The following is a 20,464-nucleotide window of genomic DNA, read 5'->3' on the forward strand; positions in this document are numbered from 1 at the left end:
AGAGGAACAGTTGGTCGTAATGAACTACTGGTACTGCGTAATTGAGCATTTGAGCGCTTGTCAATTTAGAATACTTTAGCAGTGAAGTAAATATATAGCGTGCAAAAGTAATAAATTTAAAATTAGTGCATGTGGACAGTCCATCACTTCGTGACAGGTACAACAACTATAACTATACTCATTAAAACCGATAATTTAATCCAAACCATTGTTAAGTGTCGACTTTTAGATAATGGAAACTATTGTTTACAAGTTAACATTGTACACGTCTAATTTAATAGATAAGATTGTGAGTCTATATAAATTCATTAAATTGATAAAAAAATAATCAGCCATTACACTCCTTCGCAAATCACTTCAGCTCATATTTCCATCTCGGCAGCTATAGTAGCAGAAAGCGATAACAAAATGGAATCGAAAAGATCTAGTAACGATATAGTTTTAGCCAGTATAGACGAAGATCGAGAAAGTTCGAATGAAAATGGTACTGTGACTTATCATACTTCTACAAGGTCATCCCTTGAAAATAACGTAGACACAGAAAATAGTAATAATAGATTTGGCGTTGATGACGGCATCAGATCAGTTTCAAATTCTAACAATCCAATTATCATCGCTATTAAACCAATTTTATGCATATTAAAAGTATTTGGCGTGTACTATTCGGTTCCAGATAACAGTAATGTTATCGATACGCATTATGACGACTGCCGAAGTGCAATGTTAGCCGACTGTCAACTAAAAAAGAAACGAACAAGAAGAACTATCTTCACTCCTTTGCGACTTTATTCCCTAGCGGTTTGTTTTTTACTGTGGATTAATGCAGGACGATTCGGGGCTAATGTTTTTATATATCAAAATACATCTTGGATGCCATTTGTTATATTATACGTTCTATGGCTTTTCCAAGTAGCAGGCAATGTATCTCTTTATTATTATATGTGCCATCGTAAGTTGCCGATACTCTTTAAGCACATTAGTAAGATACAAAGTAACGAATGTCAAGACTTTTTAGCTTGTATCGGGCGTTATACTAGAAAACGATGTATCTATTTTCTGATTCCGGCGACGATCTTTGCCTCTATAAATATCGTGTTTCCTATATTCTCTCAATTTGGTCCAATTACAGAATTGAGAGTTGTAATGGATGTGATAAATAGTCCATGGCAAAATTCTACTGTCTTTCCCTACGTGTACATATTTGCAATTCACGTCTATTGTACAATAGCATGGATCTATCCAATGGTTCTATTTTGTTTATGCTGCTTGATAATGGCCCATAAATTCCATACCTTAACTAAACGCTTTAAAAAGGCGATTCTACGGAATAACAGCGATATTATCCGGACTCTAGCGATTTATCGAGAACAACATCAAGCGTACTGTGTTATAACAGAATTACTTTCAGATACTTTCTCATTATTTATAGGTTACTTATACGTTACAAACCTTGCAAAAGCTTGCTTTAATTTATATCGCCTAATTTTTAACTGGAGTGTAAATGGTTTGTTAATGAACATTACATTAATAATATGGTTCATTGCTACTACTGGTATGACTATAATAACTTCATGGGTTGCTTCTATTCTTAATGCAGAGGTACAGTATAACAATATTACACTAAACAAGTAATACGATGAAGTTTATTCTCTATTATTATTTCAATATATGCGAATTCGAAGTTCGTCAAGAACGAGTACGCTTACAATACACTAAATTATCATGTTATCGATTTGTATCTATATAATCAATACTTATAATATTGTTAAATATATTAAACATAAAAATACAAAAACTTGAATAATGATGTAAATAGACTCGTAAAATTGTTATCTAAATTTAGACAATTTCGACTTCCCTTTCGAAGTAACTAAGATTTATCGCTTAGTATTCCGTTACGCTAGATTTGCTTTAATGGTATTTTATTGTAATAAATATTCTTAGGCACATTCTCCAATATCAGTGTTATACTCTCTACAAACTCGAAATATTGGTAACGACGGATTAGCAGAGGTAAGCTTTATATAGTTATCGCAATTTCTACATAAGTAATAACATAAAATCAAGTTAAAGTATATACTGTAAACATATTACTTTATGTCGTATTGTACTATTTCGCAGTCACTCATAACATTATCGTATGTAGCTTATCAGTAAAATTACTTTTATTTTCTATTAATTATAATAAATTAGCTAATGCATTACCAGTATTGAATATGCAGACAAAGTAATAGCAAATGATTGTAGGAAACAGTGAAGACTGTAGGCGCTATAAATAAATTAACATAACAAACTATATTTGAGTATAATTGAAATAGACTGTAAAGCTATCTATATTCGGTATAATACAAGATGTCTATATTTAATTAAGAATATGTTACAGACTACAGTGAAATCTAAATACACTACAATCAATAACTCAAGATATTGTCTATATGTAGATGGTAGCAATTTATTAACGATCGTTTATAACTGTATAAGATTAAATAAGTAATATTTCTTTAAAGCTGATCTAGTAAAATTCTAATAAAATTCAATTTTCTATAGTTGCTCCTATTTCAGTCTCGCCTTCTAGCAGAACCCATTGGTATCAGTATTGTTGGAATGTTTGTGATAACAAGATCTTTGATTTTGACAGTAAGTGTTACCTACATTTCTTTAGATGTATTATTACAACCAACTAGGTACATTTTCAGATCTCTATTTACAATTCTTTCTCATTACTGTTTATATTTATATAATGGGCGAGATATCGCAGTTTATGTCTACAGTATAGTTTCTTTAGTGAGAAATATATGGGATTGAATTTAGTTGTCTTTACTGCGGTAGCTATCTTATGTAGGTACTAATAGGCGATATGGACTGCAGCTAATATTAATATTAATTCTATTTCGACCTTAACTTAAAATATTAGAAAAGATCCATTACATACATTCAGTTACGCCATTACCCAATAAAGTGATTTTAAGATTGTGGCATCAAAACTTAGTATACATTACGTATAAGTATATAATTACATAGTACGTATATAATATAGGAGTATTAAGTCGGTAAGCCTGAGTCTCTTTCTAGATTCGCATGATTATACTGTCAATTATCGTTTATCAGATTAGGTTAAAATGAATGATATATGTAATTAATTAGCTGTTAGACTACTAGGTCTTCTGTAACTGTAATATGTATCTTTACGGATATCTTTGATAACGCGATAGTAATCTTTATATTTTATTTTTTCTAAAGTTGCTAGGTATTTTTGTTACCTACTTCTTTCTTTTAGCGCAGCTACATGGAAAGGCTTAAACGAATTAAGATTCTCGTGAGCACTTACAAAGGGTTTACAATTTCTGAAGTTACAGTTACGAGGAAAAATACTGTTACTACTTAAGACGAAAACAAGTTTACATCAACTCATTAATAAACTATTTAGATGACTATTACACGAATTGACTACTATAGGATTTTTAATAAATCTATTTTATTGTCGTGATAGCGTATGTTATATAAACTGTACATATATCTTTAAGTCATACTCTGTTTACACGACGTATATTTTAAAAATCGCTTTAAATAATTAAAATTTAGAGACATAATTTTTTGTCCAAGATTTGGATATCAAGCACTAAAATACTGTTTGTAGTTGTTTTACCGAGCCTTAAAAAGTTTCAAGTACTATCATGGAAGTTGTCATGCAACAACTAGCTCGTCTTTGCAGTTTGCTTTTACAGATTATCTTGGTATCTAAACTTTAAATAATATGATATTTCTATAGAATATCAGAACTAATCTTTATGTTCTATGCTTCTAAGTACAGATTAGGTTCTGTTAGCTGACATTTTTATCACCACGTAACCCTAAACACTTGTACATTGCTGTAGATCTGGATTATCCTACACTATACTAACTTCTTCGAGAATATTAAAGTCATTTCTGGAGACAAAAAACTGTGATTACTTTTTATGATTTTATATTAAAGACATTATGACGTACGGTATCTAGAGTAACACCATATATACTGTAGAGAAATACAAGATATCTTGCTAATGTCTATCAGATTTCTGTTAGGATATTAGTTACTACTGCATATTGCAATTAAAAGCAGCAATTGTCTTTACTATCATAACTAACATTACACAGCATTACAATTTATGCAATACTAATACCGATGTACCGTAATACAATAAATCGAAAGTTTGGTATCATCGTGTAGTAGATTAAATTATCCGTCCAATGTATAATGAAAAGATGACATGAACTTTCTTTTCTACTCTGTAAGAGTACAGTGATCGACTGTGCCTGTTCTTTCGTTTAGCCTCGCATATCTAAGACTAAGCACGAAACTGAAGTAAAGGGTTAGGCTATGATTGCAGTTTCTGCGCTACCATCATGAAAATAAATTTACTATGTTACGAATGAGAGGACAAAAATTTATGAAAGCATAAAATACGAAACATACTACTGTAAGACGACGTTCATATTTCGCAGAATTAATTACAGTATCATGTAATGCTTTCGCGTAAAGCTATATAATTTCTATTCCAAGAAATTTAATCGTTTTTTAACTGAGAATTTATTAATTAATCACGTCATTAGGTTAAAATTGATAACAGTTCTTGCTGGCATACAATTTATCTACGACAATACTTCTCCATAAATGGAATCAGAAAATAGCAACAATGTATATGATACTCATGACCAAAACTGGCACAGACTCTCTGTTGATATAAAAATGGGTGTCATTAATTATTTAAATTGCTGCACATATAGAACAATAGACTACGCTTTCAATACTTGCATTTTATGATTCAGTCACCTAGACTACAGGAACTTATGAGAACGTGATAATTAACAAGACACCTAATCACTGAATCATAGCAAAACACTACGGTATATACTGGTGCACAATAACCATGTTATTATTATCCTACAAGTATTAAAAACTTTTGTTCATACGAGTACTGTATTATGTCATGAATAGTAGAATAATTTATCATAATGAACTACTGTATAATTGAGCGCTTGTCAATTTATAATTCTTTAGCAGTGAAATACAGACCTGTATGGCATACGGTATTTGCGGCAACATTAAATTTACTAATGTTGTATTGTTTCCAATATATAGCATGTAACAGTATTAAATTTGAAATCAGTGCATTTGGACAGTCTATCCCTTTATTACAGGTAAAACAGCTATAAGTATACTCATTAAAACGAACAATTTAATCTAAACCATTGTTAAGTGTCGATTTTCAGGAGATAAAAACTATTGTTTAGAAGTTAAAATTGCTTATTATCTAATTTTATAGATAAGATTTCGAGCCTATATAAATTGATGAAACAATAATCAGTCATTACGACCCTTCGTAAATCACTTTAACTCACACTTCTATATAGTTGCAGAAAGCGACAACAAAATGAAATCGAATAAATTTAGTAATGATATAGTTCCACTTAACATAAATGAAGATCGAAAAAATTCGGATAAAAGTGGGACTATAGCTCGTCATATTTCTACAAGATCATCCCTTGAAAATAACGTAGACACGGAAAATAGCAATAATAGATTTGGCATTGACGACGGCATCAGACCTATTACAAATTCTAACGATCCAATTATCATCGCTATTAAACCAATTTTATGCATATTAAAAGTATTTGGCATCTATTATTCGAATCGTGAACATCGAACTTCAATGTTAGCCGACTGTCAACTAAAAAAGAAGCGATCAAGAAAGACTTTTTTCACGCCTTTACGAATTTATGGCTTGGCGGTTTGCCTTGTGCTATGGATCAATACAGGACGATTCTGGGCTAATATTTTTACATATCAAAATACATCTTGGATGCCATTTGTTATATTATACGTTCTATGGCTTTTCCAAGTAGCAGGCAATGTATCTCTTTATTATTATATGTGCCATCGTAAGTTGCCGATACTCTTTAAGCACATTAGTAAGATACAAAGTAACGAATGTCAAGACTTTTTAGCTTGTATCGGGCGTTATACTAGAAAACGATGTATCTATTTTCTGATTCCGGCGACGATCTTTGCCTCTATTAATATCGTGTTTCCTATATTCTCTCAATTTGGTCCAATTACAGAATTGAGAGTTGTAATGGATGTGATAAATAGTCCATGGCAAAATTCTACTGTCTTTCCCTACGTGTACATATTTGCAATTCACGTCTATTGTACAATAGCATGGATCTATCCAATGGTTCTATTTTGTTTATGCTGCTTGATAATGGCCCATAAATTCCATACCTTAACTAAACGCTTTAAAAAGGCGATTCTACGGAATAACAGCGATATTATCCGGACTCTAGCGATTTATCGAGAACAACATCAAGCGTACTGTGTTATAACAGAATTACTTTCAGATACTTTCTCATTATTTATAGGTTACTTATACGTTACAAACCTTGCAATAGCTTGCTTTAATTTATATCGCCTAATTTTTAACTGGAGCGTAAATGGTTTGTTAATGAACATTATACTAATAATATGGTTCATTGCTACTACTGGTATGACTATAATAATTTCATGGGTTGCTTCTATTCTTAATGCAGAGGTACAGTATAACAATATTACACTAAACAAGTAATACGATGAAGTTTATTCTCTATTATTATTTCAATATATACGAATTCGAAGTTCGTCAAGAACGAGTACGCTTACAATACACTAAATTATCATGTTATCGATTTGTATCTATATAATCAATACTTATAATATTGTTAAATGTATTAAACATAGAAATACAAAAACTTGAATAATGATGTAAATAGACTCGTAAAATTGTTATCTAAATTTAGACGATTTCGACTTCCCTTTCGAAGTAACTAAGATTTATCGCTTAGTATTCCGTTACGCTAGATTTGATTTAATGGTATTTTATCGTAATAAATATTCTTAGGCACATTCTCCAATATCAGTGTTATACTCTCTACAAACTCGAAATATTGGTAACGACGGATTAGCAGAGGTAAGCTTTTATATAGTTATCGAAATTTCTACATAAGTAATAACATAAAATCAAGTTAAAGTATATACTGTAAACATATTACTTTATGTCGTATTGTACTATTTCGCAGTCACTCATAACATTATCGTATGTAGCTTATCAGTAAAATTACTTTTATTTTCTATTAATTATAATAAATTGGCTATGTATAGTTAACTACGCTAATACAGCTGAAGTAAACAGAGATAGAATAGTAACATTCTACACTCTGCAATATCTAGTGGTGAAAATTATTGATTATATCTCATCTATATTACTTACAGTATAGTATATCAATAACTTAATATATTTTCTATATGTACTATAGTTGGTAGCGATTTATTAACGACCGTTTGTAAATGTATAAAATCAAATAAGTAATATTTCTTTCAAGCTAATCTACTAAAATTCAATTTTCTGCAGTTGCTCCTATTTGAGTCTCGCCTTCTGGGAGAACCCATTGGTATCAGCGTTGTTGGAATGTTTGTGATAACAAGATCTTTGATTTTAACGGTAGGTATTACAGATAATTCTTTAGATGTATTATTACAACTAACTAGATACATTTTTCAGATCTCTATTTACAATTCTTTCTCGTTACTATTTATATTTTTATAATCGGCGAGATATCGCAGCTTAAATCTATAGTATGTAAAGAACTCACGAGGTTACTTGCCGTACTTACCCATTAACCCGTTATAGTTTCTTTATTGATAAATATGTTGGATTTAGTTATCTTTACTGTGGCAGCTATCTTATATAGCTATTAATATACAGCACAGATTACAGCTAATATTGATATTAATTAATTAATTATACTACACTTCGACCTTAATCTAAACATTAAAGAAGACTCATTACTTACATTCAGTTATACTATTATCTAATAAAGCAGTTTTAAGATTGTTGCATTAAAGCTCAGTATACGCGTATATGTACTATTGTACATATAAAAATATAATAGCGCGTGAATGACAGACAATATTACCAACATATCAAGTATACAGTATACGATATGTTAAATCGGCTGGGCTATCTATCTTTCTAGATTCGCATGATTATACTGTCGATTATCACTTATTAGAATAACGTAAAATGAATGATATATGTAATTAATTAGTTGTTAAACTACTAGGTCTTCTGTAACTGTAGTCTATATCTTTACAGATGTCTTTGATAACGCGATAGTAATCTTTATTTTATATTTTATTTTTTCTAAAGTTGCTAGGTATTTTTGTTACCTACTTCTTTCTTTTAGCGCAGCTACATGGAAAGGCTTAAACGAATTAAGATTCTCGTGAGCACTTACAAAGGGTTTACAATTTCTGAAGTTACAGTTACGAGGAAAAAATACTGTTACTACTTAAGACGAAAACAAGTTTATATCAACTCATTAATAAACTATTTAGATGGTTATTATATTAATTAATTACTTAAGGATTATCACTAAACCTATCTTAATTTTATCGTAATAGCGTATTTTATATAAACTATACTATACGTATATCTTTAAGCTATACTCTGTTTACACGACGTATATTTTAAAAGTCGCTTTAAATAATTAAAATTTAGAACATAATTTTTTGTCCCAAATTTGAATATCAAGCAATATTCTATTGTTTGTAGTTGTTTTACTGAGCCTTAAATAGTTTCAGGTACTATCATGGAAATTGTAATGCAACAACTAGCTCGTCTTTACAGTTTACTTTTACAGGTTATCTTGATATCTAAACTTTAAATAATATGATATTTCTATAGCGCATCGGAATTAATCTTTATGTTCTATACGGCTAAATATAAATTAGACTCTGTTAGCTGATATTTTCACTACTACATACCCCTGAACACTTGTACATTGCTTTAGATCTTCTTATAGAATGAAATCTAATTTATCCTTCACTATAGTAACTTCTTTGAGAATATTAAAGTCACTTCTGGAGATTAATAGTGTGACTACTTTTCGCGATTTGATATTAGACATTATGATGTACGGTATTAGCGTAATACTAAATATATTGTAGATAAATATAGGATATCTTGCTAACATCTATCAGATTTCTGTTAAGATATTAGTTGCTACTGCATATCACGATTAAAAAGCAGTACTTGTATTTACTATAATCTAATGTTACATAGTATTACAATTTATGCAACACCAATACCGACTTAATATAATAAATCGAAAATTTAGCATCATCGTATAGTATCGATTTCTAACAGGGTACAGTAGATTAAATTATCTAGCGAATGTATGGTGAAAAGATGACATGAGCTTTCTTTTCTACTCTGTAAGAGTGCAGTGATCGACTGTGCCTGTTCTATCGTTTAATCCTGCGCATCCAGCGACTAAATACTACCTTGAAGTAAAGGGTTAGGTCATGATTGGAGTTTTAGCGCTACTATCATGAAAATAGTTTTACTATGTTACGAATAATAGGATGAAAATTCATGAAAGCGTAATATATTACTATAAGACGACGTTCATATTTTAGCAGAATTAAATACAGTATTATGTGACGTAAAGCTAAATTATACATAATTTTTATTCCAAGAAAACCAATCGTTTTTTAAGTAAGAATTTATTAATCACGTCATTAGGTTAAAATTAATAACAGTTCTTGCTGGCATACAATTTATCCACGAGAATACTTTCCCCATAAATGGAGTAAGAAAATAGCAACAATGTATATGATACTCATGACTAAAACTGGCACAGGCTCTCTGTTGATATAAAAAAGAGTGACACAAATTATTTAGTTGTTGCACGAGTAGAATAAGAAACTACGCTACCGATAGTATGATCAAAGGATCACTTAGCAATATCTATTCAGACTTACACTTTAAATCCTGGAGAATCTTCCGTGAAAAATCTCCACGATGTCGCTGCACCTGCAGAACCAACTCTTGGAGCAGCACCGCCGGCACCACCACCGGTAGGTTTTCTTTTTGAAAATACAAACGTAAATATTTACGTCATTATATACATGTATATACATCTACAAAAGATCGAGGCTGTTAACAGTCGTTTCACATCATAACAGCTACTACTACTATACTACTGCACATACAATTTTTGATAAGTCAACGAAACCGTGTAGGGCTTCAAAATCACAACTTCAATAAATCTAGATCTGATTTAAACTCGCATATTGTCATGTACGCTTATCTAGCAGCATGTGTATGAAATAATAGTGGCAAATTGATACTATCAAAAGGCGTATAAAATCTTGTAACTCAGAATACCTTTGGCGTACTCCACTTGCACCCTTGACCGGTGACTTTCCACCAGCAGCAGCTCTCCCAGACCCAACGGAAGTAGAAGAAGGCGAAGTAGGCTGAAATAGATTGAAGAGTTTGTTATAAAGTGTGAAGATTGCAGTTATCATAGTCAATAACGTCTATGTTATATCTATACCAGTAGAAAATAATTGTAGTGTCAGGTTTAAGCGTTTTGCATACTGTGCGAAATGTAGACTCCGTGACTGTACTGATTAGTCTTCAATCTCAAAGGTAACAATTGTATACTACCGCATTGATGGAAAGTTTACGCTGTCGCTTTATAGTCAGGGGTCTGCCATGGCATTGGAAGTAAAAATGCTAATTCATTTAGGTATAGTATAAGCCCAATCATGAATATGAGTGTCGTTGACGTTGATCGAATTGTGGAAGGGGAGAATGGTATATAATACAGTGTATAAACATATATAATGGTATGCGCGTACAGTACAGTATATAGGGTACTATAAACAGTATGTAAGCGTATATACCATTTCACGACCGGTTGACTGCAGATAAATTTTAGGAAAATTCTAACCAGGAACTTTAACATTACTAACAAACGAATAGCAGTCATGGGAAACTGAAAATTACACCGATTACCATTTGTAGATATAAAATAATAGATTATTATGGGTGATGGTTGGCACGCGAAAATTTTTAAAGCGATCCGAATGATCAAAGCCAAGCAAAACTTTGAAAGCTTCTATTGCAAGTCATCCTGTAGTGCGGTGTAAGCAAATTGAAGACATGTTAAGCTGATTTTCCATAGTGAAGTGGCATCGATTGGAAATGGATGATGTAAGATTCAAAGCAATTTGAATCCTACATGGGTAGCAAGAGTCTGTTGATGGTCGGCAAGCGTCAATTTTTAAAGCGATCAGAATGATGAAAGTCAAACAAAACTTTGAAAGCTTCTATTGCAAGTCCTCCTGTAGTACGGTGTAAGCAAATTGAAGACATGTTAAGCTGATATTTCCATAGTGAAATGGCATCGATTGGAAATGAATGATGTAAGATTCAAAGCAATTTGAATCCTACATGGGTAACAAGAGTCTGTTGATGGTTGATAGTAAAACGATTTTGCATTGCTTTGGTACAATTTCAAATGTTGAATGACGATTGTTTGAAAAGTGGTTATCCCCATTCAGTACGCTAACTTGGGGTTAGGGTCACTTTTCAATAGTACATTCGAATGGAGAAATTCAATGCAATCATCCATCTATTGCATCAAGAGATTCTATTCGTTTTCATACGTCTAATGAAGGAAATCTTACCATAGTTTTAATTTGGATATTTTACAAGAGAGAAAAAAGTTTTGCTGTCTTCAATTGGGATCCTATCGATCAGTGAGAGTACTTTGACTTCAGTAGTCTACGTTACGCTGGCACGCGCAGAGAACGCTCTTCTGTAGGCTTGTTTTCGTTGATTTGCATGGGACAGTATTGCGCACGCGTGGTTGGAGGAAATTGCCCCATGGTGCACGCGCAGTGCAACAGTATCTGTACAGTACACGCTACAGTAGTGTGTACCGTACTCTACACTGTACAGTACTATACAGTACAAGACGTGCAGAGTTAGGCTGAAGATGACTGCTTTCCATCGGACAGGTTGGTTTGCCTTAGTAAACTATGCAAGTTGAACAATTTCAAAATGGAAGCCTAAGCGTAATCATCCTCTACAGTACAGTACTGTACAGTATGTTGTGTTCAGGAACTACTAAAAGAAAAGGAGAGGGACCTTTTCTTCCAGTAGTTGCGGTGGTTTGTTGATCAGGTGTATTACTAGACTAATTATTCCCATGCAGTCGAACATAGCAGACCGATTGCATTTCAATTTTATTTTCTACTCGATCTCTCAGGTTATGGACTGAAACATTTCAAGCGATACCACTTGTAATTCTTGAAGATATCGAGTCTAAAATGCAATGCAATCTGTAATCACCTACTCTAGTAAAAAAGCGATGTTGACATTAGAAAGGAAGCATCCTCCATGCTAGAGTAGGCCATGTTTTACGTGTAAGCATTTGATTCGCTGCTGACGTCTCTATACAGTATGACAGCATTTGTGCATTGTCATCAATCAGTACTGTACCCAGTGTACAGTACTTTCGTGTACTGTACACTGTAGTGTTCATTGTGCTACTGTACTGTACTGTACTGTACTGTACTGTAGAATTTGCACTGTACAGTACAGTGTACAGTACAGATTCTGTTCTGTAAAGCTTTGACCGTAACGACGGCTGTTCAAGTTACAGTGTACAGTACTGTACAGTAGCAGCTACAGTATTATGTCGACGTGTACAGTACTGTACCACTGTAGACTCATACAGTACAGTACTGTACAGTGTACAGTAGACTACATACTGTACAGTAGACCATGAACTACTGTACAGTACGGTACTGTACTAAAAGTCGAAAAGAAGACCTTTTGGTAGGGGTACTGGATACTGTACACAGTAGTTACCCCAAAACAAGAAATCACATTTCATTGGCCAAAACAACAGTGTCATTACACTGCTGTACTGTAGTACGCACTTTTCCACCGTACACGATGAGAAAATAGCCGCTACAATTAGTGCTATACTGTACACTGTGGGATACGGATACTTAATTTGGGCCAATGAGATGCAATTTGTTGTTTTTTGATCACTACTATACAGTATACACTCTTTCAATAGTCCATGTCTTCCACTTTTTATACAGTACTCAGTGAGTGTACACACTGCCATCAATGGACTACTACAGTAGATACTATAGTATACCGGTATACTGTACACTGTACTGTACAGTACTGTAGTACTGTATCTAGTAGTCCATAGTACAGTACAGTACAGTACTGTACACTGTACAGTACACAGTATACTGTACAGTACACAGTATACTGTACAGTACATAGTCCACAAAATAAACCATCAAAATACTGTACAGTACTGTACAGTAGATACTACAGTACTGTATACCGGTATACTGTACACTGTACTGTACAGCAGTATCTAGTAGTCCATGGTGCACTGCTGTACAGTATAATAAATACTGCAAAAAATAAACCATCAAAATACAGTATGCGGTGATTTACAGTACACGTACTGTACTGTATCTGAAAAGAAATTCTACCCACTGTACTGTACTGTACTGTACTGGACACATTGGTCATTGACTGGAGTTGATGATCGCTGCAGGTATCGCATTGTACTGTTTAGAGCACTGGTGGAGAAGCTTCAGCTATCGTACCGTACCGGACCGAACTAGTGCAAGTATTCCTTAATTAGAATTCGTAAAGGACCATCAAGAGAACGTTGAATCGATCGATCTGCTTGCTATTTGTCCATCGACTCCTTCTTCAAGCTGTCTGTCTACCAGATTCGTATGGTTTGAAATTAGCCCAGGGAAAATGCGATACCTTTCCTTACTTTTGGCATTGATGGTAGGATTATACATTCTTTTTATACTGGATAATTTCTAAAATAGCTTATCAATCAGTTCAAACCCGACCTTTCTCAGGTCTACCTGCAAGACTGAAACACTGTGTCTTTGAAAATTTCACTGACGTATTTTCACTTCACTCAGTCAAGATAGATGATACTTATTTCACTGTCCTTTAATCGATGTAGAGATACATAAAATGCCTTGAAGAAGACTTAATGTTGAATCATGAAAGTAAAATGAAGACTATTTGTGATAGGAAATTTTCCACAGTCATTTCTTGTTTGATCTCGATCATTGTTTTCAATTGAGCCAAATTGAAACGAAACAGGATAGTGCACAAACGGTTGAGTCGCTTTACTCTGTACTATTGCAATATTCCTTTCAAGGTTAAAGCCGATACGATTTCAAATCAATCCTTGATTGATATCATATTAAAACTGCGTTGTTCGTTGAATTCGCTCGGCTATCAAGCTTTGTACCCACAAGAAGGCATACAGTAACTTTGCACTGACTATATTCCCAGCGATAGAGCTGTGGACAACAATAATATCTCAATACGGTATAGAAAATGCTACAGCTTCAAGTAGAGATAGTCGATCAAGCAGACCTGCATTCAAACACGACCAACTTTCATCCGCTATGTTTCCAGGCTTGATGACAGTAATTGTATAAATAAATCCAACAGACTGACGTAAATTGGCGCTTATTTATACTGCTACTATTTATAAGCGCAACTTGATTCAACGAGTTAAGCATCAAAGTACTATCCAACTCATTGCTATATCACCAATACACATCTTCCACAGTACAGTATAGACTATCTCTAAATACATAGTAACCTCCATCATGTTATGCTAGCCTACAGTGCTGCATCTTAATACGACAATAGCACCACGTATTCATTATATCTAAATGGACGCGTATATTTAGATATACATGTCCAATTAGTTATACTATGACTACACAACGACACATCAATTATAATTACATATAGCGTATATAGATTTCAATAATGTTATGCAACACATGGATTAACAGAGAGTATCCCATTGATTAGCTGATACTCGCTCAAAATTGACTCGGTTGAAGTATTGAATGCTTAGAGGACTGCTATATAAGAAAATAAAGAGTATCGTCTTACATGCTCGTGCAATCCACAACTAAGACACAATAATATAAATATTTTCATTCAGTAGACCTCTCATCATGTCTAGATTGCAAAATGGATATCCATTAATTTATACTCGGATAAAAGTGAGCATTTAATTAAAGACTAGCTTTCTAGAATTGTTCTGTCTAGACATACTGTGTATTACAATTAGAAATTAGAAATGATGAGCGACTTGGACAACCGAGATGTAAATCTGAGAGAAAGCTTGATCAGCATTGCAATAATATTGTTATGAAGTAACAGAATAATAAGTACTATAGGTAATGGAATACCTATAAAAAAGTGATCTATTCGATGTTGGCGTAATTATTTCTATTATACGAGTTTATTCCTGTGTTTCCACTGTACTATCGCTGAAATTACCAGTTGTCCTACTGGAGATTAATCCAACGCCACTAATTTAAAGTTTACTCTGCGAGATCGATATTGGCGTGGCACAGGCGTATGCGTATTTTTATCGACTTGGAGAACAGTACTATTACGTTCGCTGACAAACACTTTCACTGCCTAGTTCAGCGCTTTAAAATCAGTTAGAAATAAAGCTGATATGTAAAATTAAAAATTGTGTTACTTCTTACAGGATGATCTTGCACCTGATTAATTGTTGAAGGATAGCAGTATGAAGTGTTAAAGTGGAGTAGTTTTGTTATTCGCTTGCTCATAACAGCTATGTTGAGATAGGGTATCTTTTGTGTTAAGCATTATCAGTTATACCCAATAATTTTATACTTTCACAGTCACTAACAACGTACTACTGTATTTAAGCTTAGTAAATACAATTAAACCAGATTATATATTTTCTGGTGCGGTGAAAGTAATGCATGAATAATACTAAGCGGATGATTTTTATACCTACTCCTGATTGACGCTAACGCTTTTAATGAATCATCAAACGGCCCTCGATTTCGTGATTGATGTAGTGATTAGAGTATTTCTATCATTAAAATACATGTATATTTCCTAGCTACCGATCATCGCTTTTCACCTAATTAATTACGTTCAATAAATATGAAATAAAATCTTAACAATGCATGCACATGTATGCAGTGTTAGTTGTAACTTTTAAAAATTGACTACAAATTGTACTAGACTGTAGACTATAACGATCGCTAATCTCTAGCAGGCTTTATTACAAATTCGTTACAATATCATAGCAGATCCTAAGTTTTATTGATATTATCTTTTCGTCTTACAGAAGATAATCGGTATTATACAGTTACAGTTTCATGTAGCGTACATCAAAATGATTAAATGCCCCGCAAACCCGAAATTTGAAATTTTTGTACCTGTAGATAGTGTCCGTGCCTTCGTTACAGATTATTAGGTGATGACAATCATGGCAATACTCTTTATGTTCCAATCACCTGGGTATAAATTATTGGCACAGTTATAGTATTAGCATACTGTAACTTTAATCTTCAATTCAGTCTTACTATTTCTTGACTTATATAACTGCGGAAATGTTGCAACACTTTCTGTACAATACAATAAACAATTGCTTTTCGTACAACAATTCATTTATTAAAATACATTTTTTGTTGATTATTATTTTAGTGTGTATGTCTATTCGAAGAATCTGATGCGGGCGCCATTGATTTAACTGAGCAAAATTTCGATGCTGAACTAGGTATTATATCTGCTATGTAATTTCAGTATTATACGTACCGTGTACGTATGCTGGCATTTTTTTCGCCAGTGTAGCGCTAATTACTATTGGACTGATATGTGCGTAATTAGGTTAAATTTTGCCTGTTTTCCTACTGTGTAGTTAGTATTGATTTTCATCCTGATTCAAAGATCTATAATGTATATCCTGCGGTTCTTCTAGCGTCGATTTCGTATTAGAAAGGCTACTATTTAGATGCTATGACTACTTTCTTATACATTGGCCGTTTTAGACACTAAATTTTAGTTTTACCTTACGGCATCTATCGGTATATCGATATTGGTATATGGAGTGTATCAGTAACGTTTATGCAACTTTCTCTCCAACAGGCAAGGCAGAATTTGCTATAGTAAATTTTTATGCGGACTGGTACGTATATAGCTGTAGTTCATCCAATGAAATATTGAATGCTGCGTTAAATCCTTAGGTCTACTTGGTCTTATTATAGTACTGATATTACTGTAACTATGTTTAGTTTTTAAATTGGCATGTTATTCCTTTCCTATTATCTATATGTTAGTAGTTGCATATTGACATAACATTCATACACAATGAGTGCATACAGTGATTATAAATTCAAATCATATCTGAATTAAGCCATGAGAAAGATTTTGGCATTATACTGTAAGCCTTTTGTACTATATGTCTTGCTACTAAAATAGCACAGGATATTAATATAAATTAATTAACCATTATATACTGCCAGTATTTAATATGTATTACTTCCTTGTTGCAAATATAAGTTTAAAATCAGAAAAGAATACAAAAGCCTAATTTTCTTATAATATGATATTGCAAATACTGGCAGGTGTAGATTGCTAGTTCAGCTCGACTTGTAGACCTGAATAAGGGATAGTTTTATAAGATTGTAGTATTAGGGATATCGTTAGAAATTTATGATAGCTACGAAAAGGTTTATAAAATAAATACCATAGGCGTATTTTTATTATGAATTCATAGCAGTCTCAGCTTACAATCGTCTTTAAAGCAATTGTAATTTAACTTTTAATTAGTCTATTGTATGGATTGCTATAGTATAAATCCGTCAACATCAGTTCACAAACTAGGAGATATTTGATTTTAGAGGTTTCTGTTAATTTTTATTTGCAGGTGCCACTTCAGTCAGTCACTAAAACCAATCTTTGATCAAGCTTCCGATGAAATCCAACGAGAATTTCCGGTAAGACTTTTTAAAAGTTAAGCTAAAGTTTATGTCAAAGTTAAGTTACCATAGGATTCGTATTAGGTAATGATACGAAAGGTCACATAGAAATTTCGAAGATGTTCATTTTTCTAAGTGCCTATTACCGACGTGATTGTTGCATAATATAAATACTCAAATTTTATCTTATACAGACGGTCATGCTTGCCAAAGTTAATTGTATAACTCAAGGTGAGACAGATCGATGCACGTAATTCTTTCTTACATCATTTTTTCTTAAAATTATCCTACTGCTTAAATTTAGCATCTACTGTATTCTAAATCTAAATCAATGAAAACTTAAGGCATACATCTATATATTTAATATATTTCTTGTTAACTTGTTTGTATTAGCCAATGTGGCCAATAAATATCACGTTAACAAGTATCCAACACTAAAATTATATAGAGATGGAAGGGTTAGTAAAAATTCTGAATTGCTGTGTCTTCTTGAGTGATTGAAGACTGTAATTTTATAAAGAAATGTTTACTTATTATGCACTTAATATTTGCATTATAATTCTTTAGGTATTGAAAAAAGAATATCGAGGGCAAGTAAGTTCAGAATAACATTAGCCTTATTGGGCATAATGTTAAAAGCGAATAATTGAGTACTTATTTATTAAACTGGACATATTTATACAGAGAACTGCTGAGGCTTTTAAAGAATTCGTTCGAGTACAAATGAAAGATGATATCGAAGTGGTCCCTGACGTTGAAAAGATGAAATTAGATGTATGACATTATTTATGACATCATGTTCATGTAGTCTAGTATATTACTGACTATTGCCTTAGTCGAAATAGACGGTGTACTTACTAGTAAGAAATGCTAGGTTCATCATTGCAACAAAAAAGAGTGCCAAAGAGTTTCGTTAATGTTTATGCTTTTTTTCACCTTAGACTGACAGGCGTCATATTATTGGATATCTGGAATCTAAGGAATCGAAAACCTACGACATATTTAGGAGGGTACGAATTGATATTTCAAAACTCTTAGTAAAGCAGTATTCTGATTTAATGTAATCTCAAATCTTTGGTTATTCAGGTAGCTAACTTCTTTAGGAGTGACTGTCAATTTCATGTGGCATTTGGGTAAATTTAAGTTGCGTCATTTTGTAATGTTATAATAATTACGCTTTTCGGTACAAACTTGCTTTTCATTCTCATTTAGGGAAGCTTCAGTTAGTTTCAGACATGGTGGTGATACGGCTGGATTCAGGGATTCTCAGGTGAGATTAATCGCCATCGCAAATTGACATTATTTATTTCTTATCGTAGTTTACTCCTTAAAGGTATTAACATCCATTTTTTACCGTATTTAATAAGTCCACTGATGATATATACTACAGCAACGGATTTTCGCCTGGTAATAATTATTTCTTTCAATGGACTCAAGATAAATGTGTACCCCTTGTTCGAGAAATTACATTTCAAAACGCTGAGGTTCGTAGCTATATTACCAACCATAAATACGTAGGATCATTAACTAGTCTGCTTATATTTTAATTTAGGAATTGACAGAAGAAGGATTGCCATTTCTTCTTTTATTTTATGATCCTAATGGTGATAACAAAATTGTAGAAACATTTAGAAAAATTGTTGGATCAGAACTATACTCTGAAAAAGGTTCGTCATCCCTTCCACATACTTTATATGCGATTTTTTTCAGTCAATTGTTAGAAAAGAGGTTATACAGTTTTCCTCGAATTTGCAGACAATATGAATTTCCTTACGGCAAATGGCTACCAATTTAGCCATCCTTTAGTACATCTAGGAAAGTCTACAGCGGTTCGTATCCACGAAGAATAAGAATTTTGTAACCGGAATTGTTATACTCTATTGACAGTTTGCTGTTCTTGCTGTCCCTATAATATGAATTACTTTTCTTGTAATAGGACTTGCCTCTTATAGCTATCGATGATTTCCGCCATATGTACTTATACAAAGATATCAACAAATTAAGGTAGCGTATTTTTGCACATACAGTACATTCTATTTGGAGTCGGATAAGGCTATAAGTAGCGCAAATATTACTTGATCATTTGTTTTGTAGTGAGCCATCAAGCCTGAAAGAATTTATTGCAGATTTACACTCTGGAAAACTCCATAGGGAATTCCATCATGGACCTGACCCTACGGTATATGTTTGATTGCAAAACTTAAATATTGCAATTATTTCCTTTCTTCTCAATACTAATATTAAATTGGGGACAATCGTATGCTTCTGCCTTATAGAAACCAAATCCTTCTGATGCAGCGTCTGAATCTTCGAATAAAGACAGCACAAAGGAAGTATCAACACCTCCGAAGAGTCAGTTTGCAAAATTAAGTCCTAGTGATCAAAGATACAGCTTACTTGGACAGAGGGATGAACTGTAGTTGTTTATGACGTTATAGCAGGATGGGTGCATATTTAGGTTCTATGAAGATTAAGACAATGGAACTCTTACAGTTTATTGTACACCACGTAACAAAATCAGTTACTAACCGTATTAAGCTAGATGATTGAGTACATTGTTCTAGCTACATTTTCAAGCTTTATGCAATATTGTAACGAACGTTCAATGTTACGTAGATGAGAATTTTCCATATCTAATGTACATGATTGTTTGCTATTGTGGCTTATCGTTTGCATTAGCTTACCTTTTAAAGAGCTAATGCTAGAATATTTTTACAGTAGCATCACATTAAATCCTAACTTGATTGACAACGTGTTAAG

General features: G+C 32.9%; 4 protein-coding genes across 4 annotated transcripts; 3 read left to right on the forward strand and 1 right to left on the reverse strand.

Annotated features, from left to right (window-relative positions):
* Window positions 1-408: 408 nt before the first annotated feature.
* TRIADDRAFT_54201 (uncharacterized protein) lies at window positions 409-3,385 on the forward strand (the record flags this gene model as incomplete). The annotated part of the gene is made up of 5 exons (XM_002110287.1): window positions 409-949; window positions 1,430-1,599; window positions 1,945-2,013; window positions 2,548-2,637; window positions 3,278-3,385. 5 exons carry the CDS (start codon window positions 409-411, stop codon window positions 3,383-3,385), a joined length of 978 nt encoding a protein of 325 aa, XP_002110323.1.
* A 2,026-nt stretch (window positions 3,386-5,411) lies between these two features.
* Window positions 5,412-8,282, forward strand: TRIADDRAFT_54202 (uncharacterized protein; the record flags this gene model as incomplete). The annotated part of the gene is made up of 6 exons (XM_002110288.1): window positions 5,412-5,919; window positions 6,400-6,474; window positions 6,568-6,569; window positions 6,915-6,983; window positions 7,425-7,514; window positions 8,223-8,282. The coding sequence occupies 6 exons, from the start codon at window positions 5,412-5,414 to the stop codon at window positions 8,280-8,282; spliced, it is 804 nt and encodes a 267-aa protein (XP_002110324.1).
* A 1,295-nt stretch (window positions 8,283-9,577) lies between these two features.
* TRIADDRAFT_35611 (expressed hypothetical protein) lies at window positions 9,578-11,629 on the reverse strand. Its single transcript, XM_002110820.1, has 4 exons — window positions 11,555-11,629; window positions 10,245-10,336; window positions 9,839-9,943; window positions 9,578-9,722 (listed from the first exon to the last, which is right to left on the reverse strand). Exons 1-4 carry the CDS (start codon window positions 11,555-11,557, stop codon window positions 9,635-9,637), a joined length of 288 nt encoding a protein of 95 aa, XP_002110856.1. The 5' UTR covers window positions 11,558-11,629; the 3' UTR covers window positions 9,578-9,634.
* A 5,199-nt stretch (window positions 11,630-16,828) lies between these two features.
* Window positions 16,829-20,124, forward strand: TRIADDRAFT_37324 (uncharacterized protein; the record flags this gene model as incomplete). The annotated part of the gene is made up of 15 exons (XM_002110289.1): window positions 16,829-16,911; window positions 17,653-17,722; window positions 17,899-17,935; window positions 18,098-18,162; window positions 18,272-18,298; window positions 18,389-18,478; window positions 18,646-18,714; window positions 18,791-18,837; window positions 18,917-18,974; window positions 19,072-19,188; window positions 19,257-19,371; window positions 19,460-19,533; window positions 19,641-19,708; window positions 19,799-19,883; window positions 19,981-20,124. The coding sequence occupies 15 exons, from the start codon at window positions 16,829-16,831 to the stop codon at window positions 20,122-20,124; spliced, it is 1,149 nt and encodes a 382-aa protein (XP_002110325.1).
* Window positions 20,125-20,464: the final 340 nt, after the last annotated feature.

The sequence above is a fragment of the Trichoplax adhaerens genome, genomic scaffold (genome assembly GCF_000150275.1).
Source record: "Trichoplax adhaerens TRIADscaffold_3 genomic scaffold, whole genome shotgun sequence".
Classification (NCBI taxonomy): Eukaryota; Metazoa; Placozoa; class Uniplacotomia; order Trichoplacea; family Trichoplacidae; genus Trichoplax; species Trichoplax adhaerens.